Here is a 27551-nt window from a genome sequence, read left to right on the forward strand (position 1 = left end):
GCAGGCGGAGGGGCAGGTTTCGAGTCGAGAGCCAGACTCGATCTCCAGGTGCGTATACCGGTCCCTCACTGCGGTGGCGATCGGCGCTCGCCTTTTGTCGACTGATGGCCCGCTGTAGATGGACATGTGCAGCGTCCCACGTCTCCTCCGAGCGCCGAGTCCACTCATCCACCGCAGGGGCCTCGATCTGGCTCTCGTGCCATGGTGCCAGGACCGGCTGATACCCTAAAATACACTGGAAAGGTGTTAAATTGGTGGAGGAGTGGCGGAGAGAGTTCTGGGCCATCTCTGCCCAGGGGATATACCTAGACCAGTCCTCCGGCCGGCCCTGGCAATAGGACCTCAGAAACCTACCCACATCCTGGTTGACTTGTTCAACCTGCCCATTGCTCTCTGGGTGGTACCCCGAGGTAAGGCTCACCGAGACCCCCAAGCGTTCCATGAACGCCCCCCAGACTCTGGAGGTGAACTGGGGACCTCGGTCAGACACAATATCCTCGGGGACCCCATAGTGCCGGAACACGTGGGTAAATAGGGCCTCAGCGGTCTGTAGGGCAGTAGGGAGACCCGGCACTGGGAGGAGACGACAGGCCTTGGAAAACCGATCCACAACGACCAAAATGGTGGTATTCCCCTGGGAGGGGGGAAGGTCGGTCACAAAATCCACCGAGAGGTGGGACCATGGTCGTTGTGGAACGGGCAGGGGATGTAACTTTCCCCTGGGCAAATGTCTAGGCGCCTTACACTGGGCGCACACCGAGCAGGAGGAGACATAAACCCTCACATCCCTAGCTAACGTTGGCCACCAGTATTTCACGCTAAGGCAGTGCACTGTCCGGCCAATACCTGGATGTCCAGAGGAGGGTGATGTATGAGCCCAACAAATAAGGCGGTCACGAACCTCGAGGGGAACGTACGTCCGCCCCACAGGACACTCGGGGGGAGTAGGGTCGGTACGCAGTGCCCGCTCGATCTCTGCATCGACCTCCCACACAACCGGAGCCACCAGACAAGACTCCGGCAGTATGGGAGTAGGCTCGATGGACCTCTCCTCTGTGTCATACCGCCGGGACAGGGCGTCTGCCTTACCGTTCTGGGACCCTGGGATGTATGTGATCTTAAAAACAAACCGGGTCAGGAACATGTTCCACCTAGCCTGACGAGGGTTCAATCTCCTAGCTGCCCGGATGTACTCCAGGTTACGGTGGTCAGTCAGAATGAGGAAAGGGTGTTGAGCCCCCTCAAGCCAATGCCTCCACACCTTTAGGGCCTGGACTACAGCCAACAGCTCCCTGTCCCCCTACGTCATAATTACGCTCCGCCGAGCTGAGCTTCTTAGAGTAGAACGCACAGGGGCGGAGCTTGGGTGGCGTGCCGGACCGTTGCGACAGGATTGCCCCAATACCGGCCTCGGACGCGTCTACCTCAACTTGAAATGGTAAAGCGGGGTCCGGATGCGCCAGCACCGGAGCCTAAGTGAACAGGTTCTTCAGTCTAACAAATGCCCTGTCCGCTTCAGCTGACCACTGCAACGCACCCGGACCCCCTTTAGCAGGGACGTAATGGGAGCTGCCACCTGTCCAAAGCCCCGGATAAACCTCCGGTAGTAATTAGCAAAACCCAAAAACTGCTGCACCTCTTTTACAGTGGTTGGAGTTTGCCAATTACGCACGGCCGACACACGGTCAACCTCTATCTTCACACCAGACGCGGACAATCGATAACCCAAAAAGGAGATGGACTCCTGGAAAAACAGGCATTTCTCTGCCTTAACATACAAGTCATGCTCCAACAGCCTCCTCAATACTCGGCGCACCAGGGCTACATGCTCGGCTCGGGTAGAAGAGTACACTAGGATGTCGTCAATGTATACTACCACACCCTGCCCATGCATGTCGCGGAAAATCTCGTCAACAAAGGATTGGAAGACTGAAGGAGCATTCATTAACCCGTATGGCATGACGAGATACTCGTAATGACCCGAGGTGGTGCTAAATGCTGTTTTCCATTCATCCCCCCTCCCTTAATGCGCACCAGATTGTACGCGCTCCTGAGATCCAACTTTGTGAAGAACCCGCTCCGCGTAATGACTCCGTCATAGTCGCAATCAGAGGAAGAGGGTAACTGTACTTAACCGTGATCTGATTGAGACTACGGTAATCAATACACGGGCGCAAACCCCCGTCCTTCTTCTTCACAAAGAAGAAACTTGAGGAAACCGGGGAAGTGGAGGACCGGATGTATCCCTGTGCCAAGGACTCGGCTATGTAAGTCTCCATAGCCGCTGTCTCTTCTTGAGACAGGGGATACACACGGCTCCGCGGAAGTGCCGCTCCTGTTTGGAGATCTATCGCACAATCCCCCTGTCTATGAGGTGGTAGCCGTGTTGCCCTAGTTTTGCTGAACACAAGTGCTAAATCCTCATATTCAGGGGGAATGCGCATTGCGGGCACTTGGTTCGGACTCTCCACCAAGGTCGCCCCTAAGGAAACACCTAGACATTTCCCTACACACTGGGCAGACCACTCCATAAGAGCCCTCTGTTGCCACGCAATGGTAGGATCATGGGCGCTTAACCAGGGAAGCCCCAGCACCACGGGATACGCAGGAGAGTCGATCAGATAAAACTGAATGATCTCCTCATGACCCCCCCTGCGTCGTCATCTTAAGTGGTGCTGTGACTTCTCTGATCAACCCCGACCCCAGCGGCCGGCTGTCTAGGGCATGAACAGGAAAAGGGACTTCTACCGGCCGAAGGGGAATTCCTAGCCTATAACAAAATTCACGATCAACAAAATTCCCAGCTGCGCCTGAATCTACTAGCGCCTTATGCTGGGAATGAGGTGCCACCTGTGGAAATCTCACAGGTATACTCATGTGACCAACAGAGAGCTCTGGGTAAGTGGGGCGCCTACTCACCTGAAATGACTCCCCGGTGCGTGACCTGTTGTCCCCTCTCCCAGGAGACCCTCCCCAGCACCTAGCCGCAGTGTGTCCTCCACGGCCACAGTTGGTGCAGGGACGGCCCCCCTCGGGTTCTCTCTCCTCCTCTCCCTAGCGCCAGCACCCCGAGCTCCATGGGAATCGGCTCGGAGGTGCTGGAGGGTGGAATGACGACCCCCCCACTCGGGGACGTCCGCGGGTAGCCAGCAGGGTGTCGAGACGGATGGAAATGTCCACCAACTGGTCGAAGGATAGGTTGGTGTCCCTGCAGGCCAGCTCACGACGAACGTCCTCTCGTAGGCTACACCGGTAATGGTCGATGAGGGCCCTCTCATTCCACCCCGCATCCGCCGCTAGAGTCCGGAACTCCAGGGCGAACTCCTGTGCACTCCTCTTCCCCTGTCGGAGGTGGAACAGACGCTCCCCCGCCGCCTTCCCCTCAGGTGGATGATCGAACACAGCCCTGAAGCGGCGGGAGAACTCCGCGTAGGTGATGGTAGCGGTGTCTATTCCCCTCCATTCGGCGTTGGCCCACTCCAACGCCTTGCCGGATAGACAGGAGATGAGGGCGGAGACGCTCTCTTATCCTGAGGGCACCGGGTGTATGGTGGCCAGGTATAGTTCCACCTGCAGGAGGAACCCCTGACACCCGGCTGCAGAATCATCATATGCCCTCGGGAGCGAGAGCCGAATGCCACTGGGTTCCGGTGCTGGGAGAGGAGGACTGGCCGATGGTGATGGTAAGGTGTGCGAAGGCGTGGGCACCTCTCCCGTAACCAACCGGCGTAGAGTGTTGGACACCTCGTTCATGGCGGCCCCAAGTTGCCGGATCATGGTGTCTTGGTCGCTGATCCGATCCTCCAGCGACTTGGGTGCCGCCGCTGCTCCTGCTGACTCCATAATGGTGTGTTGTTCTGTCAAGGGCTGATGTAAGTGTGGTGTGGAAGTCAGGCGCAGGACACCGAAGCTTAGTCCAACAAAGTTTACTAGTTAATATTATATAGGTTGTATGTTGGGAGCTTTTGGGAAAGAGCACAGTTAGAAAGATATGGCATTTAGAAGCAAACCGGATGGACATCATGAAAATGATCGGAGAGGTTGAGAGTAGAAGAAGTTCAGGAGCAAAAAAAAAAAAAAAAAAAAATATATATATATATATATATATATATATATATATATATAGAATTATTGTAAAATTAACTCTGTCCATAAGGTGTAGATAGTAAGTATAGACCGGAAGTAGAGGCCTGGGCGTTGTTGTTCACTAATTTACTCCAAGTAGGGAAAGGATGGTGGGGTTGAAAAGTAATAAAGGGGAATATATATATAAAAAATAAAAAAACACATGGGGGATTGGAAGTGATGCAGACAATTACATTGATAGAAGATACAATCTATCTGCAATATTAAGCTGATCCATTCCCCCCGAAAAAAATAAATAAAAAAAATATATATATATATAAAATAAAATCATAAATAAAAATTAAAAAATTAAGAAGAAAAAAAAATAAAAAATGATTATAAAAAATTTACTAGTTACCCACTAGGCAAAAATACAATGAACGGCCTCAAAAACAGACAGAGGCGAGTGATTACGCAAACTGTGCGTAAACTCCAAAACAACAAACAGAGCAAACACGCAGCACTAACTGACATGCAAAAAAACAACACACAACCTAACCAATACAAAACAGGCAACTTATAGAACACATAATTAGACACAAACGGACACAGGTGCAATAGACAGACAAAAGCAATCAAACATAGAAACATTCAACGGTGGCAGCTAGTACTCCGGGGACGCCGAACGCCGAAGCCTGCCCGAACAAGGAGGAGGAGCAGCCTCGGCAGAATCCGTGACATCTATCTTCATACTGTACTGTCTTTGACTTCTCTCTGCCCACCCTGCTCAGTGAAGGACCCCACAGGTGTCCACTGAGATTGCCTGCAGGCTCCTCTCATCAGGATGATTGAATGAGAAATGGCTCTATATGACAGTATATGCAGATGACATGTCACACTGCCACATAGCTCAAAGGTTGTTCATGTAAATTTAATGGAAAGTAAATCGTCCTTTTGGGAATCGCTCTCCTATGACTCTGGGTTATGGTATGACTGACAGATTCCATATGCTTCCATACTTACAGTTCCACAATTCCATATACAGTTCCATAATTCATGACATCATCTAATTGACTGGTAAAAAGTCCGATTTTATCTTAATTCACAATTGACATTGTTGTTGAACTTGTTTGCCATTACTCAGCTATTATGTGCCATCACTAACATCTTGTTTATGTTATGCACATCTGTTGTCAGAATTACATTACTGAAACGTTATTACAACATTCCCTCATGAGATGCTGCCTATACTGACATGGAGCAGGTAGACAGGCGAGAAGGGAGAGAGTGAGGGAGAGCGCGCGAGAGGGAGGGAGAGCAAGAAAGAGAGGGAGAGAAAGAGAGAGAGTGAGGGGCAGACAGATAAAAGTAGAGAGAGAGGGGATGTATGCGAGAGAGAGAGAGCGAGAGAGAGAGAGAGAGAGAGAGAGAGAGAGAGAGAGAGAGAGAGAGAGAGAGAGAGAGAGAGAGAGAGAGAGAGAGAGAGAGAGAGAGAGAGAGAGAGAGCGAGAGAGAGGAGGAGGAATAGAACAAGAGAACGAGGGAAAGTCATAGAGGTGGTGTTGAGTTGACAATGCTCTGTGGAACCATGTTCTCCTGTTTGCTCTCTGCTCTATTTCCTGTCCCTTTCTGATAGGTTTAATCAACAGGATAAGGCTCTGTGAGTTTTCATTAGTGCCTGGCCTCAAGGCTCTGGGGGATGGAGGGAGCGATGGTGGGAGCGATGGAGGGAGTGATGGAGAGATATAATGGGTTTTTATGGGATATCGTTGGACCTGAAATTAGAGGACCACAGAGGAGCATTCTCTGGTTGCGTCCCAAATGGCACCCTATTCCCTTTATACTGTAGTGCACTACAATTGACCAGGCCCTATGAGCCCTGGTCAAAAGTAGTGCACTATATAGGGAATAGGGTGCCATTTGGGACGCATCCTCTGGTTGACTTTGGCTGGCTGGATGACTGCAGCTCATACATACTAATAGATATTTGTGATCCAATGCGTTTAGCATCCTCTGTAACAGCCTTCTCTACCTAAGGTCAGAGTTCAGCAGAATACACATGTATCACATTGCATCACAGTAGAGAAAAATCCCCACAGAGAAATTACTGGGCAGGGCTTGTAATAAACGTTGCCCCAAGGCACAGATTTAGGATCAGATTAGATTACCCTCCCCTATCCCTTACCATAACCACTTGGGAAGATGCAGAAATGGACTGGGCACAGGCCAGTTCAGGCAAATGCCAAGTGGGCCAGTCCATCTCCAGTGGGCTGGTCTAAATTGGGAAAGAAATGACCGGAGTGATGCTAAAACTGTTAAACATTGCCCTAAGGCACAGATCTAGGATCAGCCGTGCTGCAGTAGTGGATAACAGAGGGATTATGTAGTCAGGTGACGTAAAAAAATATCTATATACTGTATATTGGCACCCTTGATAAAGATGAGCAACAAAAGACTGTATAAAATAAATAATGCAAATACTGAGGTATATTGTATGCCCCCCAAATTTCAAATTTAATTTTATACTAATACATTTCCTCAGAGAAAGAGATAAAAAAAATAAAAAAATAGTTATATAAAAAAATCTCTAAAAGATAGAGGTCAATATTATTGGCACCCCTGTTTTCAATACTCTAGCACCCTCCCCTTGCGAGTTTAATGACACTGAGCCTTTTTCTAAAATGTTTTATGAGATTGGAGAACACATTGAGGGATCTGTCGCAGCCGGACGCGACCGGGAGACTCATGGGCACAATTGGCCCAGCGTCGTCCAGGGTAGGGGAGGGAATGGCCGGCAGGGATGTAGCTCAGTTGATAGAGCATGGCGTTTGCAACGCCAGGGTTGTGGGTTCGTTTCCCACGGGGGGCCAGTATAAAAATAAAATAAAAAATATAAATAAAAAATATGTATTCACTAACTGTAAGTCGCTCTGGATAAGAGCGTCTGCTAAATGACTAAAAATGTAAATGTAAAAATCTTAGACCATTCTTCCGTACAGAATCTTTCCAGATCCTTGATATCCTTTGTCTCCGCTTATGGACTGCCCTCTTCAATTAAAAACACAGGTTTTCAATTGGGTTCAACTCCGGAGACTGATATGGCCATTACAAAATGTTGATTATGTGGTTTGAAATCTACATTTTGCAATGTAGCTCAGTATTTGTATTATTTATTTTCGTTCATCTTTATCAAGGGTTCAAATAATTGTGGACCTGACTGTATGTTTGGCATGAACAGTGACAGTTGGAAGAGTTGGCAAAAAGTCTCAGATCTATTCTATTCTATCTCCTCTGACCGCCGTTGTCATGCCATTACAAACATACTGTACAGTATGTGTCAGTGATAGTCAGAGGATTTGGCTAAAGACCACAGATCTGGGATCAGAGCCTAGCCACAGGGAGGGCTCTTGTCTATCTGTGAGGACCTCAGTCAGAGTATTCCCCTACTCCCTCATCTCTCTCTCCTCTCAGGGTATTCTACTACTCCCTCCCCTCTCTCTCCTTTCACTGCCTCTGACTGTGACCTTATTAAAGCTAAACCAAATGCCAATACTCTCTACAGAGGTCATTTAGCTCTACCATGTTCTATCACTCTATCTCTCCATCCATCTCTCTCCCTCTCTCCCTCTCTCGCTTTACCAAACAGAGATGCCTCTGTTCAAATATCGTCTGGCAAACACACATCCCATCGTGTGTGTGTGTGTGCGCCAAATAGATTCACATGTGTTAGTTGACAAGTGCATGGAGGGTAATGTACAATGGAGAGAACCTGACACAGAGAGAGGACACACACAGAGACAGAGACAGAGAGAGAGAGAGATAGAGACAAATAGACAGAGGGGAGTGGATTAGAAAAGACTGCCAAGTGTTACTGAGAGAGAAAGAGTGACGAGACACACAGCAACTGATACCCTCCAGGGAGGCTGACAGAGGGAGGGGAGGGGGGAGAGAGAGAGAGGAAAGGAGAGAGGCAGCATCAATGGCCAGGCTGGGCTGGCATATACAGCATATCTTTGGGGAAAAGGATGAGGGAAACAGAGGGAGGGAGGGATGGAGGGAAGATCAGAGGAGGTGTTGGAACAGCGGGATGCATTGATGCTTCCATACTCAGCATGCATCGACAGTATAGATTAGAAGAACTAACTATTTGGATGATGCATTTGATTTCTTCAGTGAATAAACGTTCTCCCTCTCATCTCTCCTCCCACTCTTTTCTGCCCCCTCTCCTTCCACTCTCTCCCCCCTCTGTCTCTTAACATTGGCAGTTCAAATAAGTCAATTGTAATATTTCCAGTCCAAGGTGTTTCACCAAATGTACTCTATCCAGCGTCAGATAACGTCAATTGAGGTTAAGATTCAAAATGGCATGATGAACTAATCCATTGACCTCCCCTCCCATCTCCCTCCATCTCCCTCCATAATGTAGAAAGAGCCCATGCACAACCGAAATATCAATATTTGAATAGTCCATACAATGTTAACACCCCATCAATCTCGCTAGTGCTACATTAGCATAACACACAATAGTAGCGTGTAGCAGGTGAACATAGCGTAGCACTTTTAGCGACGTCCATAATGGGTTCACTGGGCTGGTTCTTTACGATGCTATTCAGCAGCATGTTTGCAGTAATCACAGTGATGTTATCAGTGACAATAGGCAGTGCCTCCATCTCCATTCAAATGGCATACAGCCACCTCTCACTCTTCTCTGCTCTGCTTTGGGAGAGAGACATGCAGAGATCTTTATAGAGACAAATTAAGCCTGGCAATTTCCATATTGCCAGGCTTGTATTTTCCAATCAGTCACTGTGTGTTGGTGATAATGTGTTGTTACAGTGATGTTATGTTTATCTTTCCCAGTGTGTGTGTGGGGGTTGATGGTCGATAATGGTGTCTCTCAGATTGTGGTGGGTTCCTCTCAATCGTTCCTCGCCTCCTCCTGCCTCACCGGAAAGGCAGGAGGTGAGGGCTGTGGCTTGGCTTGGGGTGGTGGGGTGAGTTGAGGGGAGGTGAAGGAAGTGAGAAAGAGAGAGAGAGGGGAGAGAGAGAGCAGAAAGAGAGACGAGGTTGAAAGAGAGAGAGAGAGAGGTAGAGGGAGAGGGAGAGAGGACGGCGCTATTTCATCCCAAGATCCCATTTCATCCATGGATCTGAGCGTGATGGGTGTTCTGTCTGATAGGAGGGTGTGTGTGTGTGTGTCTGTGTGTGTATCTCTCTCTCTGTGTGTGTGTGTCTGTGTGTGTGTCTCTCTGTGTGTGTGATAGTATGGCTGTGTATCTGATACTAAAGCCATAGCTAATGCTACAGGTCAGGATCATCTGCTCTAGCCTGTAGAAAGTAGAGCAGAGCTGTAATATGTCTACTGATCTTTCAGATTCAGAGCGGACAGACAGTAATCTTTTTCACCCAGACTGACCTGGGTTCTCCTCCCATTTCCTCTGTGTATGTGTGTAAGAGTGTTAGCGTGTACACTGGGTGTACAAAACATTAGGAACACCTTCATATGATTGAGTGGCACTCCCTTTTGCCCTCAGAACAACCTCAATTCGTCGGAGCATGGACTCTACAAGGTGTCGAAAGCATTCAACAGGGATGCTGGCCCATGTTGACTCCAATGATTCCCACAGTTGTATCAAGTTGGCTGGATGTCCTTTGGGTGGTGGACCATTCTTGATACACACAGGAGACTGTTGAGCATGAAAACCCCAGCAGCGTTGCAGTTTTTGACACACTCAAACCAGTTTGCCTGGCACCTATTACCATACACCGTTCAGGGGCACTTAAAACATTTGTCTTGCCCATTTACCCTCTGAATGGCACACATACACAATCCGTGTCTCAATTGTCTGAAGGCTTAAACATCCTTCTTTAACCTGTCTCCTCCCCTTCATCTACACTGATTGAAGTGGATTTAACAAGTGACATCAATAGGGGATCATAGCTTTCACCAGGATTCACCTGACCAGACTATGTCAGAGAAAGAGCAGCTGTTCCTAAAGCTGGATTATGCTTTGTGGGCTTGTCTGAAGCACAGTTTAGCGTTTTTTTGTCATTCATCTTTTTCGAGGCAGCTCTGCGGAGTGGTCACTAGCTGGCACAGCCACAAAGTCATAACATCTCATTTTAAACCTAACCCTAACCTTAACCCTAAACTTAACCACACTGCTAACCCTAATTCCTAACCCTAACCTTAAATTAAGACAAAAAGCACATTTTTGTTTTCATTAATTTTTACAATATAGCCAATTTTGACTTTGCAGCTGGCCCATCTAGCGGAAATTCTCAGTTCTTCCTCCAAGACAAGACTCATGACAATAAGCAGGCAGAGGTGATGGGAATTTGAAGAGCCTTCCTGCAGCTTCCCAGCAGTTGTCCGACAATCCTTTCCGACCTCACCCCCAAATGTTCTTGGAGAAATGTGGAACAGCTGCAGTCTTGCCCCATACACCAGAGTTTCCTCCAACAGCCAATGCACTGACTCCGCTGAAGTGCGTCTGGACACCTTCATTATGCTCCACACCCTAAGAAGGCTTCTGTAAAACGGAGGTACTCCCTCCCTAGAAGTCTGGCTACTATCAACCAAAAACTATGCCTTCTTTAAACCTAATCCCCCAACCTGCTGTAATACAAGACCTGCCACCCCTCTCCAAACCACATTTTCCGGTCCATAAAGCAACCTTTGAATAAACTGAAACCGGAAAGCAGCAGCCCTACTAGCAAGATGTACAAGACCTTGTCCCCCCTCCTCTTTTGACAAATACAAAACACTTTGTGGAACCCAATGATATTTATCCCAAAATAAATCTACAATAATCACCTGTATCTTAGCCAGAAGGCCAGATGGTGGCTCTAAAACTGATAACCGATGCCACAGTGCAGAGGCAACCACATTGTTAACTATAACAGTGCGCCCCCTATATGACATATGAGATAACAACCAACGCCATCTCCTCTTCCTCCCTTCCACCATTTCAACCACCCCAATCCAATTTTTTGCCATTGTCCCCTCATCTCCTAGGTACACTCCAAGATACTTAAAACCTCCCTTACACCATTCCAGCCCCCCGGCAAAGCCATGATCCCTCCAGACCATTCTCCAATCTGTAAAGCACAACTTTTTTTCCCAATTTACCTTTGCAGAGGATATTCCCCTAAAACGATCAACCATTAGACTCAAACTATCCACCTTCGCTTGATTTTTCACTAAAATAACTACATCATCAGCATAGGCTGAGAGATGAATAGGAGGAATATCCTCTGAAAGGTACACCCCATTCAATGCGACATCTAATGCTATTTAGTAGTGGCTCTATAGCAATGGCATATAACATTCCCAACAAAGAACATCCCTGCCTAATACCTCTACACACTTTAAAAGGAGCACTCAAGCCACCATTAACTTTCAATACACTTTCTATGTCACCATATATCACCCTTATCATGGCAATAAAACCAGCGCTGAAACCAAACGCCTCAAAAGTGTGCCATAAGTATTGATGTTCAACTCGGTCAAATGCCTTTTCCTGATCAATTGAAATTAGACCAGCATCCAACCCAATAGCCCTAGAGACGTCCAAAAAATCCAGAATCAGAGAAATGTTATCACCTATCTGCCTGCCGGGAACACAGTAGGACTGGTCCGTATGATTTGCCCCATCACCTCCCTCAGCCTGTTGGACAAAGCCTTTGACAGGATCTTATAATCAGTGCACAATAAAGCCACCGGCCTCCAGTTCTTCACCTCCCTATGGTCACCCTTTTTTGGCAGTAGGGTGAGGACAGCCCTTCTGCAGCTTATCGGTAGTAACCCTCCCGTCAAACTATCATTAACTACTGCTAGCCAATCCTCTCCCAACATAGCCCAAAAATACTTAAAAAAGTCAACGGGAAGCCCATCAATGCCTGGTGCCCTTCCATTTTCCATGCCTTTTAATGCAGTGTATAGCTCCTGCAAAGACAATGGTTGCTCTAGCTCAACCTGAGCTTCTGCAGCCACCTGTGGGAGCCCATCAAGGAACTACTGTGTCACTGTTTTATCCTCTTTGTACTCACACTTGTAGAGCTCAGCATAGAACTCTACTGCCCTCTTTCTAATTTCACTAGGGCTGTCCAACAGCTGATTTGAGGCAATTAGTAATTATTCTTAGTCCATAATTTTTCTCTAAACCAAATAAAAATTTGGATGAGGCATCCATTTCAGAGATTCCCTGAAACATACTTCTCACCAATGCCCCCTGTGCTCTGATACCCAGCATGTCTGCCAATGCAGCTTTTTTACTCTTGAGGGCCTGAGTATGGCCTCGATCTCCTGTGGTCTCAACCAATGTCAGTAGTTCCACTATTTCAGACTTTTTTTTATTTCAGATGCTTTTATTGATCTGGTGATGTCTCTGGTAACATTCCTTGTGTATTGATTACAGAATTGTTGAATATGGATTTTCCCTATATCCCACCACTGTTGAAGGGATACAAAACTGGCCTTTTGAGACCCCCACCTCTCCCAGAAAAAAACTAAAACATTTCCTGAAGTGAGCATCACTCAATAAAGTTATATTAAAATGCCAGTATGCGCTTTTGGGTTTTACAGTGTTAATGAACACCACCTCTGTTATTAAACAATGATCAGAAAATCCCACTGGGGTTATCACACTTCATTTACAGAACCTATCTGACCTGGCCATAGAGATGGTGTTCTCTCTCACATGGGCCCAGGTGTACTGTCTTGGGCCTCCATGCTGACTCCGCCAAATATCACACAGTTCATGTGTTACAATGAGGCATTTTTAAAAAGTCCTTGAGGCTATATGAGGTTCTTTGTGATTTCTATCTAAATCACTGACTGTGCAGTTAAAATCCCCAGCAATAAATAAATAATCTTCAGTATTACATTTCTCAATGGTATTTGATAATGTCTCTAAAAAACATAACCTCTCAACTGCCACCACTGGGGCGTTGAACGAACTGCAAAAATCTCTGAAGCTGGAGACTCTTATCTCCCTCACTAACTTTAAGCATCAGTTGTCAGAGCAGCTTACCGATCACTGCACCTGTTCACAGCCCATCTGTAATTAGCCCACCTAACTACCTCATCCCCATATTTGTCATGCGTCAGTATGTAGCGGTAGGACGGAGTCAGGCGCAGGACACAGAACTTAGTAAACATCGTACTTTACTTAACAAAAGTAACAGAGCATATCTTCCACGCAGGGAAGAAAAATACCAGCTCACAAGAAAGACAGCAAAACAACGAACAATCACGCACAACATCATGAGGAAACCAGAGGGTAAAATAGGGAAACATATTAATGTGATGGGAATCAGGTGTGTGCAATCAAGACAAAACAAGTTGAACACAGAAACATAGATCGGTGGCAGCTAGTACTCCGGTGACGACGAACGCCAAAGCCTGCCCGAGCAAGGAGGAGGGGCAGCCTCGGCTGAATTCGTGACAGTACCCCCCTTTACGCGCGGCTCTAGCCATGCGCCGATACCGGCCTCTGGGACGGCCAGGAGGACATGGAGCAGGGCGAGTCGGATGACGATGGTGGAAATCCCTCAACATGTCCCTCCTAGGAACCCAGCACTGTTCCTCCGGACCGTACCCACTCCACGAGATACTGCAGGCCCGCCACCCGACGCCTCGAATCCAGGATGGCACAGACCGAGTACGCCGGTGCCCCCTCGATGTCCAGTGGGGGAGGAGGAACCTCCCGCACCTCAGACTCCTGGAGCGGACCAGCTACCACCGGCCTGAGGAGAGACACATGGAATGAGGGGTTAATACGGTAATCAGGAGGGAGCTGTAACCTATAACATACCTTGTTCAATCTCCTCAGGACATTAAATGGCCCCACAAACCACCGACCCAGCTTCCGGCAGGGCAGGCGAAGGGGCAGGTTTCGGGTCGAGAGCCAGACCCGCCTTACTGCGGTGGCGGTCGGCGCTCGCCTTCTGTCGCCTGATAGCCCGTTGCAGGCGTACATGAGCAGCGTTCCAGGTCTCCTCCGAGCGCCGAAACCATTCATCCACCGCAGGTGCCTCGGTCTGGCTCTGGTGCCATGGTGCCAGGACTGGCTGATAACCTAGTACACACTGAAATGGAGACAGGTCAGTAGAGGAGAGGCGGAGGGAGTTTTGGGCCATCTCTGCCCAGGGGATGTACACCGACCAATTCCCCAGCCGGTCCTGGCAATAGGACCTCAGAAACCTACCCACATCCTGGTTTACTCTCTCCACCTGCCCATTACTCTCGAGGTGAAACCCCGAGGTCAGGCTGATCGAGACCCCCAGATGGTCCATTTATGTTTAAAGAAGAAATCTTAAAACTGCTCATGGATGGAAAAAAAATACAGAGGAAGACACAGAAACCACATCTCTTTACAGAGTTAAGGCTGCGACTGAACTCTTTAATTTCCTTTAGAATTTACATCACTTATCACTCTCGTGACCATAATCAAATCCAGCAATCTTAAAACTGAACGCTAAATTCAGTTCGTCGGTGTCCTTCTTTAAAATCACATGCAGTTGTCTCCTATGAGACACAACATGTTTCAGCAAAGGAGATTTGCATCCAAAAAGAACCTTCTTTATTGTAGATACAAGTTGACCATGACGAGATAACTCTCGCTCCAACACTTCATCTCTAACAAATGGTGGCACGTTAGAAAGTATAACTTTCTTCGCCGGATTCATAAGAGGAAATACTGATGTCTGTGTCTCCCACAACACAACACCACACTCAACTATCGTATTCACCATTTCTATGGAATCTAAGAATATCACTACAGCGCTATTCATCCTTGAGGATGATTTTATGCTATCATACCCAATGATAGCACCCACAGCTAAGCTGCATTCTTCCACTGAACACCCGGCCGCAGCAGGAATCTTTACTCCATGCCGCTGACTAAGTTTTTCAAACCCTAAACCTCCGCGAGTGGCCATTGCAACCAGCCCCACCCGCTGGTTGTGCCCTCGAGAAAAACAACCTCAACGATCCCACCACCCCTATACGTGCTTAGTGATAGTTAGACAAGATAACCTTAAAACAACTAAACCAATCAATATATACATATATATATATACAGTGAGGGTAAAAAGTATTTGATCCCCTGCTGATTTTGTACGTTTGCCCACTGACAAAGAAATTATCAGTCTATAATTTTAATGGTAGGTTTATTTGAACAGTGAGAGACAGAATAACAACAAAAAAATCCAGAAAAACGCATGTCAAAAATGTTATAAATTGATTTGCATTTTAATGAGGGAAATAAGTATTTCTGGCTCCCAGGTGTCTTTTATACAGGTAACGAGCTGAGATTAGGAGCACACTCTTAAAGGGAGTGCTCCTAATCTCAGTTTGTTATCTGTATAAAAGACACCTGTCCACAGAAGCAATCAATCAATCAGATTCCAAACTCTCCACCATGGCCAAGACCAAAGAGCTCTCCAAGGATGTCAGGGACAAGATTGTAGACCTACACAAGGCTGGAATGGGCTACAAGACCATCGCCAAGCAGCTTGGGGAGAAGGTGACAACAGTTGGTGCGATTATTCGCAAATGGAAGAAACACAAAAGAACTGTCAATCTCCCTCGGCCTGGGGCTCCATGCAAGATCTCACCTTGTGGAGTTGCAATGATCATGAGAACGGTGAGGAATCAGCCCAGAACTACACGGGAGGATCTTGTCAATGATCTCAAGGCAGCTGGGACCATAGTCACCAAGAAAACAATTGGTAACACACTACGCCGTGAAGGACTGAAATCCTGCAGCGCCCGCAAGGTCCCCCTGCTCAAGAAAGCACATATACAGGGCCGTCTGAAGTTTGCCAATGAACATCTGAATGATTCATGATCATTCTGGGTGAAAGTGTTGTGGTCAGATGAGACCAAAATCGAGCTATTTGGCATCAACTCAACTCGCCGTGTTTGGAGGAGGAGGAATGCTGCCTATTACCCCAAGAACACCATCCCCACCGTCAAACATGGAGGTGGAAACATATTGCTTTGGGTGTGAATTTCTGCTAAGGGGACAGGACAACTTCACCGCATCAAAGGGACGATGGACGGGGCCATATACCGTCAAATCTTGGGTGAGAACCTCCTTCCCTCAGCCAGGGCATTGAAAATGGGTCGTGGATGGGTAATCCAGCATGACAATGACCCAAAACACACGGCCAAGGCAACAAAGGAGTGGCTCAAGAAGAAGCACATTAAGGTCCTGGAGTGGCCTAGCCAGTCTCCAGACCTTAATCCCATAGAAAATCTGTGGAGGGAGTTGAAGGTTAGAGTTGCCAAACGTCAGCCTCGAAACCTTAATGACTTGGAGAAGATCTGCAAAGAGGAGTGGAACAAAATCCCTCCTGAGATGTGTGCAAACCTGGTGGCCAACTACAAGAAACGTCTGACCTACTATTAACATTATAGACTGATCATGTCTTTGTCAGTGGGCAAACGTACAAAATCAGCAGGGGATCAAATACTTTTTTCCCTCACTGTACACACCAAAACCCAATAGAGTGAAAATAATTCCAGTCTCTCTCACAATCACTCCTGCTTCACGACTCACTCCCAGCATGCACTCCGACGTGAGAGAGAAAGAGAGAAAGAGAGATGGAGAGAGATATGAAGAGAGAGAGAGAGAGAGAGAAGGAGATTTCCTGTTTGGCACGCATGCCAAACGCACACACACACACACCAATTCCACCAGCTTCTTCAAAGGCCCATGTTTCTCACCCCAGGGCTTGTAGCTAAGTGTGACGTGGAAGTAAACTTTTATCCTTTTATAAACCAATGTGAGTGTTTAGAGCCGCGCTAATGATGTTTGTGTGTGTGTGGGAGAGAGAGGATGCTCAGCTGCCTTGTTTGTGTGTGTATGTGTTGATGTTTGTGTGTGTATGTGTGTGTGTGTCTATGTTTGTCTTTGTGTGTTTCTATCCGTGTGTGTGTTTGTGTGGATGTGTTTGCGTGTGTGTGTGTTGATGTGTGTGTGGGAGAGAGTGGAAATGCAGCTGCTACCATTTTAACACTGTCATAGAATCAATTAACTGTCAAAGTCACACTGCAGAATTAGAGGTTCATCCACATGCTCCTAACATCAAATTTCAAAGTGTTTTTGTTGCTCCTGCTGCTCTGTATCGTTCTATTTCTCTAAACGTCAATTTACGAAGTTAAGGGTTAAGTTTAGGCACTCATTCCAAAGGGTTAAGGTTTGGGATAGGGTTAAAACCAATGATGTATATACACCCTGGATTGCTGATGCTACTGTATGTTTTGGCCATTGAGAGGCTTGGAAGCCACCGGTCGGCCATATTGGCACTCCCCAGGAGGAGCAGTCCTCCATAGAAATGAATGGAATTCTACAGTATTTCAATTAAATGTTTCAATGACAAAATTACATGTATTTAAGTATTTTGGGGTTGTAGTGGGAACAGTACCATTCGTAATCTCTAAAAATTATACTTTAAAGAAAATGTTTTTATAATTTTTTTCATTTGTATGTTTAGCTCACATAATATAATTTAAAGGTATGCATTAAGGTGTATGTAATATAATAAATGTGGCAAGAATGTAGACATTAATAAATGCATTTCTATAGCTTCCAAAATATTTTTTACAATGGTGCCAAGATGGAGGCACGGTGACTTCAACACAACGCTCCCTATCAGTCATCTAGTGTATATATAAACCATTGGTTAAAACATCAAGTTTAGGCACTCATTCTGAATGGTTAATTGAAGGGTTAAGGTTTGGGATGAGGTAAAAAATATATATATATACGGTGGGGAGAACAAGTATTTGATACACTGCCGATTTTGCAGGTTTTCCTACTTACAAAGCATGTAGAGGTCTGTAATTTTTATCATAGGTACACTTCAACTGTGAGAGACGGAATCTAAAACAAAAATCCAGAAAATCACATTGTATGATTTTTAAGTAATTAATTTGCATTTTATTGCATGACATAAGTATTTGATACATCAGAAAAGCAGAACTTAATATTTGGTACAGAAACCTTTGTTTGCAATTACAGAGATCATACGTTTCCTATAGGTCTTGACCAGGTTTGCACACACTGCAGCAGGGATTTTGGCCCACTCCTCCATACAGACCTTCTCCAGATCCTTCAGGTTTCGGGGCTGTCGCTGGGCAATACGGACATTCAGCTCCCTCCAAAGATTTTCTATTGGGTTCAGGTCTGGAGACTGGCTAGGCCACTCTAGGACCTTGAGATGCTTCTTACGGAGCCACTCCTTAGTTGCCCTGGCTGTGTGTTTTGGGTCGTTGTCATGCTGGAAGACCCAGCCACGACCCGTCTTCAATGCTCTTACTGAGGGAAGGACGTTGTTGGCCAAGATCTCGCGATACATGGCCCCATCCATCCTCCCCTCAATACGGTGCAGTCGTCCTGTCCCCTTTGCAGAAAAGCATCCCCAAAGAATGATGTTTCCACCTCCATGCTTCATGGTTGGGATGGTGTTCTTGGGGTTGTACTCATCCTTCTTCTTCCTCCAAACACGGCGAGTGGAGTTTAGACCAAAAAGCTATATTTTTGTCTCATCAGACCACATGACTTTCTCCCATTCCTCCTCTGGATCATCCAGATGGTCATTGGCAAACTTCAGATGGGCCTGGACATGCGCTGGCTTGAGCAGGTGGACCTTGCGTGCGCTGCAGGATTTTAATCCATGACGGCGTAGTGTGTTACTAATGGTTTTCTTTGAGACTGTGGTCCCAGCTCTCTTCAGGTCATTGACCAGGTCCTGCCGTGTAGTTCTGGGCTGATCCCTCACCTTCCTCATGATCATTGATGCCCCACGAGTTGAGATCTTGCATGGAGCCCCAGACCGAGGGTGATTGACTGTCATCATGAACTTCTTCCATTTTCTAATAATTGCGCCAACAGTTGTTGCCTTCTCACCAAGCTGCTTGCCTATTGACCTGTAGCCCATCCCAGCCTTTTGCAGGTCTACAATTTTATCCCTGATGTCCTTACACAGCTCTCTGGTCTTGGCCATTGTGGAGAGGTTGGAGTCTGTTTGATTGAGTGTGTGGACAGGTGTCTTTTATACAGGTAACGAGTTCAAACAGGTGCAGTTAATACAGGTAATGAGTGGAGAACAGGAGGGCTTCTTAAATAAAAACTAACAGGTCTGTGAGAGCCGGAATTCTTACTGGTTGGTAGGTGATCAAATACTTATGTCATGCAATAAAATACAAATTCATTACTTAAAAATCATACAATGTGATTTTCTGGATTTTTGTTTTAGATTCCGTCTCTCACAGTTGAAGTGTACCTATGATAAAAATTACAGACCTCTTCATGCTTTGTAAGTAGGAAAACCTGCAAAATCGGCAGTGTATCAAATACTTGTTCTCCCCACTGTATATATATATATTTTAAAAAACAGTGTCCACAACTGGGATCGAACACACAACCTTCTGATCCAGAGCCATGGGATTACATCTATCCCACCACCCCCTATACACAACATGTTAGTAAAACCCAAGCCTATTTGATGGTAATAGCACTCACTGTTGCCCCTAGTGTCTGGTTTTGAAGGCATTTCCCAACGTCCTCAAGAAATGTATAGACGTCCAATTTCATCTTCAATCTTGAACGATCTCCCTGGAGAAAAAACTCAGCAGTGCTGTGAATTTTGAGGCCTGGATAGGGTTGCAAAATTCCAGGATTCGAGAGAGAATAAAGGGGGAATCCAGAGTCCTCCAACCAGGATTTCTGGAAAACCTGGGAATTTTGGGAAAGTTACCAGATTTATGTATCAACATCAGGCCTGGATATATGAATAGTCTAGTTATAGGGAGATGTTTGGGGGGTTGGTTCTACATGGATGTCTGTCTGTACATTACATGGTTTCATACCTCATCAAGTACATGATGCTCTCTATCTGTCTGTCTGTCTGCTGCAGACGTTTCATGTTATTGAAAGTCTGATGTGTGTGTATATGATGTGTGTTTGACGTTGGATGCTCTTAGATGCTGTTAGATGTCTGGCAAAAGAACATGTTTTATTATCCTTGGCTATATGTCAGCTGAAGATGAGTGGGCTACATAGACAGCTTTCCTAATTGAGTGTGTGTGTGTGGACTTATGCAAGTGTGTGCTTCTCTGAATGTATTCTTTGTAAATCTGTGACTTCAGCATGTGTGTTTGTGTGAGTGTGTGTGCATGTGTGTCGGTAGATGTGGTGGGAAGCTTCAGCCATACTGAGGAGGTCCGAGAGAGCTTGCAGTGGCACAGACCCATCATGCTGAGTGTGTGTGTGTGTGTGTGTGTGTGTGTGGAGGCATGTGTGTGTCAGTGTGATTGTGGAGGTGCCCACATTCAAGCTGAGAGAGAAATGAGAAGTGCTCGGGGTTTGTAGAGCGATGTCTGATGTAATGAACGATTTATCAGCAGCACAGCTCCTGCCTCTTTCCTCCACACACACACGCTCACACCACACAGAAATGCCCCATCACCTTGACAGATAGCGCTTTGAAGCTAACCTTATTATCCATTCTACTTAGCGGGAGGGAAACCCCATCAGGCGATAGGGGAGGAGCTGTTTGAAGTCAGGCCTCCCAGCAGGTAGGAGCACTCCTAGTGATGTCACAGCAGGAAGAACACACACACACACACACACACACACACACACACACACACACACACACACACACACACACACACACACACACACACACACACACACACACACACACACACACACACACACACACACACACACACACACACACACACACACACACACAGACAGACAGACACCAACACACACAGGCTAGCATGTACGCTATTGTGCACGCACATAGGGGTGAATCCTTCGGAAGGGTTTAAAATAATTATATTGTCTCTCTGTGGATTGAATAAAATGTTTTATACTTAACATGATTACATTGGTAGGTGAGATAATAGAGAAGAGAACAGATTCCCTCTGTGAAATTGATTTTTATAAAATTGTTCAATAAGTCATACAAGGTTGAGTTGTGATTCGCTGGTTGAATTATACTTTTCAGACACACACACACACACACACACACACACACACACACACACACACACACACACACACACACACACACACACACACACACACACACACACACACACACACACACACACACACACACATACACACACACACACACACACACACACACACATACACACACATACACACACATACATACACACACACACACACACACACACACACACACACACACACACACACACACACACACACAAGTCCTCTGAGAAACGTTGGAGGAGAGAGAGCAGAAGGAGTATAGAGAAGAGGCAGAGAGAACAGCGATCTTGTCAGCGTTCATAATTCAATATGTTAGTGGGGTAATGGAACGGGAAAAAAACTCATTGGGAGAGAGAGTTCATTATCCTGGGATGAGATAATGTGGTCCAGCTGGATAATGTGGAAACAGGCTGGATGTAATTATCAATGAATAGAAGCACATTACACACCCTGATAAAGGCCCTAGCTACAGTATCTTCCTGATCACGGGAGGTCAGATGGACTATGACACATCATGTTTCATAAAGCACTGATCATCAAATGATTAAAGATGAAATGCAGAGAAGGAGGTCACTGTTGGAGTAGCAGGCCTACAGAGTATGATTCCATTAATTACTGTAACTCCCACTACATCATCCACTGGAGTGAGATTATCCTAGATATGTGTGTTTACTGCCTTAACTTCTACCCAGAGTCTACTCAGTCTCTGTATGTACACAAACTCCCACTGTGAAACATGTTCCTGAATTGCTTAACTCAGTAGCTTGTTAGTGGTTTTCTCTTGGAGCTGTGTGTCTGTAGGGCAGGTGTACTGACCGCTAGGCTGCTGTAGTGGAGCTGGTGTCACCACAAGGGTGCACTACAATACACTCAGAGCCATCCACAGCCATCTCTCTGTCTCTGTCTCTGTCTCTGTCTCTGTCTCTGTCTCTGTCTCTGTCTCTCTCTCTCTCTCTCTCTCTCTCTCTCTCTCTCTCTCTCTCTCTCTCTCTCTCTCTCTCTCTCTCTCTCTCTCTCTCTCTCTGAGATGTTCTGCTATGCTGGGTTCTCTGTAAGAGATGGGGTTTGTGTGTTTGTAGAAAACATACTCACACTGGTCCCTACATGTTGATGATAACAAGTACCATCCATAAAAAAAGAAGCATTTGAAAGTTAACTCTGGGTGCATAATCATTTGTTTTTCTTTGATAAACAGTTTTTCGGCACATGAAAGAGCAATTTTTCAGTTCTTGGAAATCGGGACCACGCTTTGAGAGCGTCAATGAAAGAAACCACTATGAAATGAATGGTAATTGGATCGGAGTGTAATGGCTATGGTTAGTTCATATGAGAGATGAGTTGAGAGATGTGTTTGAAGGAGGTGACAAACAGCCATGTGACTCACATGAATGACAAAAATGTATTAATATTGTCTTTCAAAATACATGGTATTTTGAATTTGTTGTCAAAATTGTTGGTTGAAGGGTCAAATAAATTGACATGGAAGATACAACTTCAATAGCACAGTGGTAAAGCAGATGCTTTTTCTGTATTTGGGAACCTTTCTCCTCTATGGGACAGTTATTAATGACCCATCAATCCCCAGTACAACACATTGCGTAGCCCTATTATGAGACCGACTGCAGTGAGGAGGAACAGAACAGAAGCAGGCCTGTTGGAGGGTGTCTCACACCAGCCATTATTCTAGAGAGGGCTTTCATTTGGTGCTAATTAGTATTTTTCTACAGGATTGTGTGTGTGTGTGTGTGTGTGAGTGGAGAGAACGCTGCTCTGATTAAGTACAGTAATACAGAGCTCCGCAGACACTACAGATGTTCATTTAATGGCCTGGAACTTAATGAGACTGGCTGAGGAGACTCCAACACACACACACACACACACACACACTCCCCCATATCACGTTTCAAGTTATTAACAGCAACATCCGCTCCAATATGTCCTGTCACGCTGTGTTTGTATGAATCCTGGTTCTGTGCGCTGGCGAGAAGGCAACAGGCTGCCACTTCAGGATTAGGGACGTGACCAACAACACTAATAGCTCTCTTTTTCTTTCTCTTTCACAGCAGTGGGAGTCACAATGCTGTTTACGATGTGCTCATATTGATGAGGATGATTCAGATACTAATATATTCTCTTTATTTTTCTCTCTCTCTTTCCCTCTCCCTCTCTGCCTCTCTCCCTCTCTCCCTCTCTCCCTCTCTCCCTCTCTCCCTCTCCCTCTAGGTGGGGTGTGTATAGCTCAGTCTCTGAAGATCCCGCGTGAACCCAAGCCAGGGGAGTTTGATAAGATCATCATGCGTCTGCTGGAGACGTCCAATGCCAGGGCTGTCATTATGTTTGCCAACGAGGACGACATACGGTATGTTGTACAGCCCCCCAAAAAACACACAACTACACCTCTACCTCTATAGCCTATCCCTACACCACTACACACACACCCCTGTACCCTTATACCCCGGTATACCAAGTGTCGGTCGTGACTCCAGTCCTGAGTCTTTCTCTCTCTCTTCCTCGCTCTCCCCTTCCTCTTTCTCCTCCCCCCTCTCCCTACCCCCTTTCTCTCTCCTTCTATCTCTCTCTCAGGCGTATCCTGGACGCGGCCAAGCACAACAACCAGACTGGTCACTTCCTGTGGGTGGGTTCAGACAGCTGGGGCTCCAAAATCTCTCCAGTGATTGGCCAGGAGCGGGTGGCTGAGGGAGCCGTTACCATCCTGCCCAAACGAGCCTCCGTGGACGGTATAGACAGAAGCCATTTTAGATCATAGTGTTTTGAGGGGAAAGAGTTAAAGACACAGTATACCCTCAACAAGGTTGACATCACATCATACCAGATGTTTACAGGTCTGTATTTACAAGTAATGTCACTCACTGACCTCTCCTCTCCTCTCCTCTCCTCTCCTCTCCTCTCCTCTCCTCTCCTCTCCTCTCCTCTCCTCTCCTCTCCTCTCCTCTCCTCTCCTCTCCTCTCCTCTCCTCTCCTCTCCTCTCCTCTCCTCTCCTCTCCTCTCCTCTCCTCTCCCTCCTCTCCTCTCCTCTCCTCTCCTCTCCTCTCCTCTCCTCTCCCTCTCCTCTCCTCTCCTCTCCTCTCCTCTCCTCTCCTCTCTCTCCTCTCCTCTCCTCTCCTCTCCTCTCCTCTCCTCTCCTCTCCTCTCCTCTCCTCTCCTCTCCCTCTCCCTCTCCTCTCCTCTCCTCCTCTCCCTCTCCTCTATCATCTCCCCCTTCCTCTCTTCCTTCTTCCTCCTCTCCTCTCCTCTCCTCTCCTCTCCTCTCCTCTCCTCTCCTCTCCTCTCCTCTCCTCTCCCTCTCCTCTCCTCTCCTCTCCTCTCCTCTCCTCTCCTCTCCTCCATCATCTCCCCCTTCCTCTCTTCCTTCTTCCCCCTCTCCCCCACAGCATTTGACCGTTACTTCAGGAGCCGCTCTCTGTCCAACAACAGGAGGAACGTGTGGTTCGCTGAGTTCTGGGAGGAGAACTTCGGCTGCAAGCTGGGGATGCATGGCAAGCGCCCCGGAAGCCCCAAGAAATGCACTGGTAAGATACTATGGCGATGGAGCACAGGAGGATGGGTATTGGCTCAGTGCAGTGGTGAAGGGTGGGTAGTGTAGGCCAGGAATAGTAGTAAAGCAGAGGAGTATGGGTAATGTAGGCTGGCAGAAGAGTTAATGCCCTATAGTCATCCTAGACAGGCTACTTAATATTATCTCTGTTCACACGTCATTGAGCATAGATAGCTTTACTCTCTAAGGAGAATGGTTTGTTCTATATGAACACCCTCTGTGTGCTCAGAGCTCTGTGCAAACGACATGAAATGATATGTAGAGTACAGTAGAGCCCCTTGGCTGATCCTGCATGGATGAGTCTGGAGAGAACTGTGTGTGATAGTGTGTGTACACAGTCTGTGCAGTTTGGGCTTGCAGAACAATGTTTGTTGGTGTGTATAACTGTGTGTGAAATAGTGTGTGACAGTGTGTGTTCTCACAGTCTGTGCAGTGTGGGCTTGTCGAATGGTGTGTGTGTATCAGTGACAATGTGTGTATCGGTGTGTGTCGACACACAGCTGATATTTTGGTTCCAGACGACATTTGGAGGTTTTCCAGTGTCTGACTCCATCACAGCTCGCTAGCCCTGTGTCCTGAAGGTCCACTTATACATGTGGTGAAGAACAGTGGCAGTCTGTGCTTTATTTCTATTACAGCATATTGGATGACATTCATATTCCATTCAACCAGCTCAATGTAACATCGATAGGTTTAGGCTACTACATGATACTCACATTTGCCCTATACCCATCATGAGGTTGCTACAACCTAGCCTATGAATGAAAGTTTACAACGTAGGTGCACACAGGTCGAAATAAAATTTTGAGGTGACAGACAGTGACACACTCAATACCACCTTGCACACTCTTGCCTGCATCTAGCTGATCTACTGTGTAATCATTAGTCCAACAGTTGCAAACGAGAGTTTCTTTTGAACAAATTCTGTTATGTTTATCCCCATTTTGTTCCGTTTGCTTCCGTAAATTAGTAAAACCAAAAGCTTATCATGACTTCGAAGAGTTCCAGTGTTGTGTTGGATAGTCATAGCCAACTAGCTAACATAGCATCCCTCTGTTTGAATGGGTGTTTGAGTAGACTGAACTAGCTAGCTGCATTTGCTAGCTAAGTAAGTGAAAGTGAAAAAAAATGATGAATTCTCTCTCTCTCTCTCGCTCTCTCTCTCTCTCTCTCTCTCTCTCTCCTCTCTCTCTCTCTCTCTCTCTCTCTCTCTCTCTCTCTCTCTTGCTTGTCCTTCATTTTTGAATAAATTAATTTGTCCAAAAATTTTCAACTATTGTATTCCTCTCTCTTTGAGTCAACTACTCACCACATTTTATACACTGCAGTGATAGCTAGCTGTAGTTTATGCTTTCAGTACTAGATTCAATTTATGATCCTTTCATTGGGTGGACAACATTCAGTTCGTGCCGCAAGAGCTCAGATAGGTTGGAGGACGTCTTCCGGAAGTTTTTAAATACTGTGTAAGTCTATGGAAGGGTGTGAGAACCTTGAGCCTCCTAGGTTTTGTATTGAAGTCGATATGCCCAGAGGAGGACGGAAGCTAGTTGTCTTCCGGCTACACAATGGTGCTACCCCAGAGAGTGCTGTTGGGGCTACCCTTCATTGCAAAACAGTTTGTTTGAATCAGTTATTTGATGACGTGAATATATTTAGTATCGTTTTATCTTCCTCTGAGGAGCCACCACTGGTGAAAAATAACAATGACTTAGAGTGAGGTCTGGGAATAGGTTACAATACATCTCTCTCTCTCTCTCTCTCTCTCTCTCTCTCTCTCTCTCTCTCTCTCTCTCTCTCAATTCAATTTGCTTTATTGGCATGACGTAAGAACCTTACTTTGGATATTTACACTATTAACATAATACAAATAATAATAATAAACATTGTCAACGGGACAACAGTAACAACAATAACCAAGGGTCAAAATAACCAATGAACAATAACAATATAGAGGACATTTGCAGGTTGGTTGGTCTGTCAGACACTGTCCCTCATCTTATGGCAGGCAGCAATGTAGTGCGCCGCCAACCCACAGCTCTCTGCGTCCTCCCCCAACAGCACGGGTAGCCTATTCTCATCAGAGAGGTCTTTGAAACCTTGAAAAACTGTTTCAAATTTGGGGAAATGACACTCTAATTGTTTTATATTTCTGACATTTTGTCAGGAAATGCAGCTCTGTCTCAGGTTCTGCTGTGGTACAGTGGTTGCACAGCCTTTCCTCTACAGGGAGCCAGGTTTTCCTGTGTCTACCCTTCTCAATGGCAAGGCTGTGCTCACTGAGCCTGTACTTTGTCAAGGTTTTTCTAAGGTTTTGATCAGTAACCATGGTCAAATAGTTAGCCACGGTGTACTGTCGATTTAGGGCCAGATAGCACTGCATTTTACTTTGTGCGTGTGTTTCCCAATAAGCAATGTCGTTTTGTTTTGACTGTGTTGTAATTTGGTTTATTCTGATTGATTGGATGTTCTGGTCCTGAGGCTTCAGTGTGTTAGTAGAACAGGTTTGTGAACTCAGCCCCAGGACCAGCTGGATGAGGGGACTCTTTTCTTTGCTCAGCTCTTGGCATTGCAGGGCTCGGTAATGATATGAGAGGGGGTCACTGTATTTTAGATGTTTCCAAAACTTAATTGCTATTTTTTTAGTTTTTATTATATATTGGATATTGGCCTAATTCTGCCCTGCATGCATTGTTTGTAGTTTTCCTCTGGACATGTAGGAGAATCTTACAGAACTCTGCATGCAGGGTTTCAATGGGGTGTTTGTCCCATTTGGTGAAATCTTGTTTTGCAAGTGGACCCCACACCTCGCTGCCATAAAGTGCAATTGGTTCAATGACACATTCAATTAGTTTTAGCCAAATTTTATTTCAATTTGAATTTG

At 46.3% G+C, this 27551-nt stretch overlaps 1 protein-coding gene across 3 annotated transcripts in view; it reads left to right on the top strand.

Moving 5' to 3' along the window:
• grm8a (glutamate receptor, metabotropic 8a) overlaps positions 1-27551 on the top strand; it is a 260782-nt gene that overhangs the window by 165784 nt on the left and 67447 nt on the right. For all 3 annotated transcript variants that reach the window (XM_041857313.2, XM_041857312.2, XM_041857314.2), the window contains exons 4-6: positions 23337-23472; positions 23697-23851; positions 24507-24644. In XM_041857313.2, coding sequence (XP_041713247.1) covers positions 23337-23472; positions 23697-23851; positions 24507-24644 — 429 coding nt within the window. The remainder of the gene's footprint in view (positions 1-23336; positions 23473-23696; positions 23852-24506; positions 24645-27551) is intronic.

This window comes from Coregonus clupeaformis, chromosome 30 (assembly GCF_020615455.1).
Source record: "Coregonus clupeaformis isolate EN_2021a chromosome 30, ASM2061545v1, whole genome shotgun sequence".
Taxonomy (NCBI): Eukaryota; Metazoa; Chordata; class Actinopteri; order Salmoniformes; family Salmonidae; genus Coregonus; species Coregonus clupeaformis.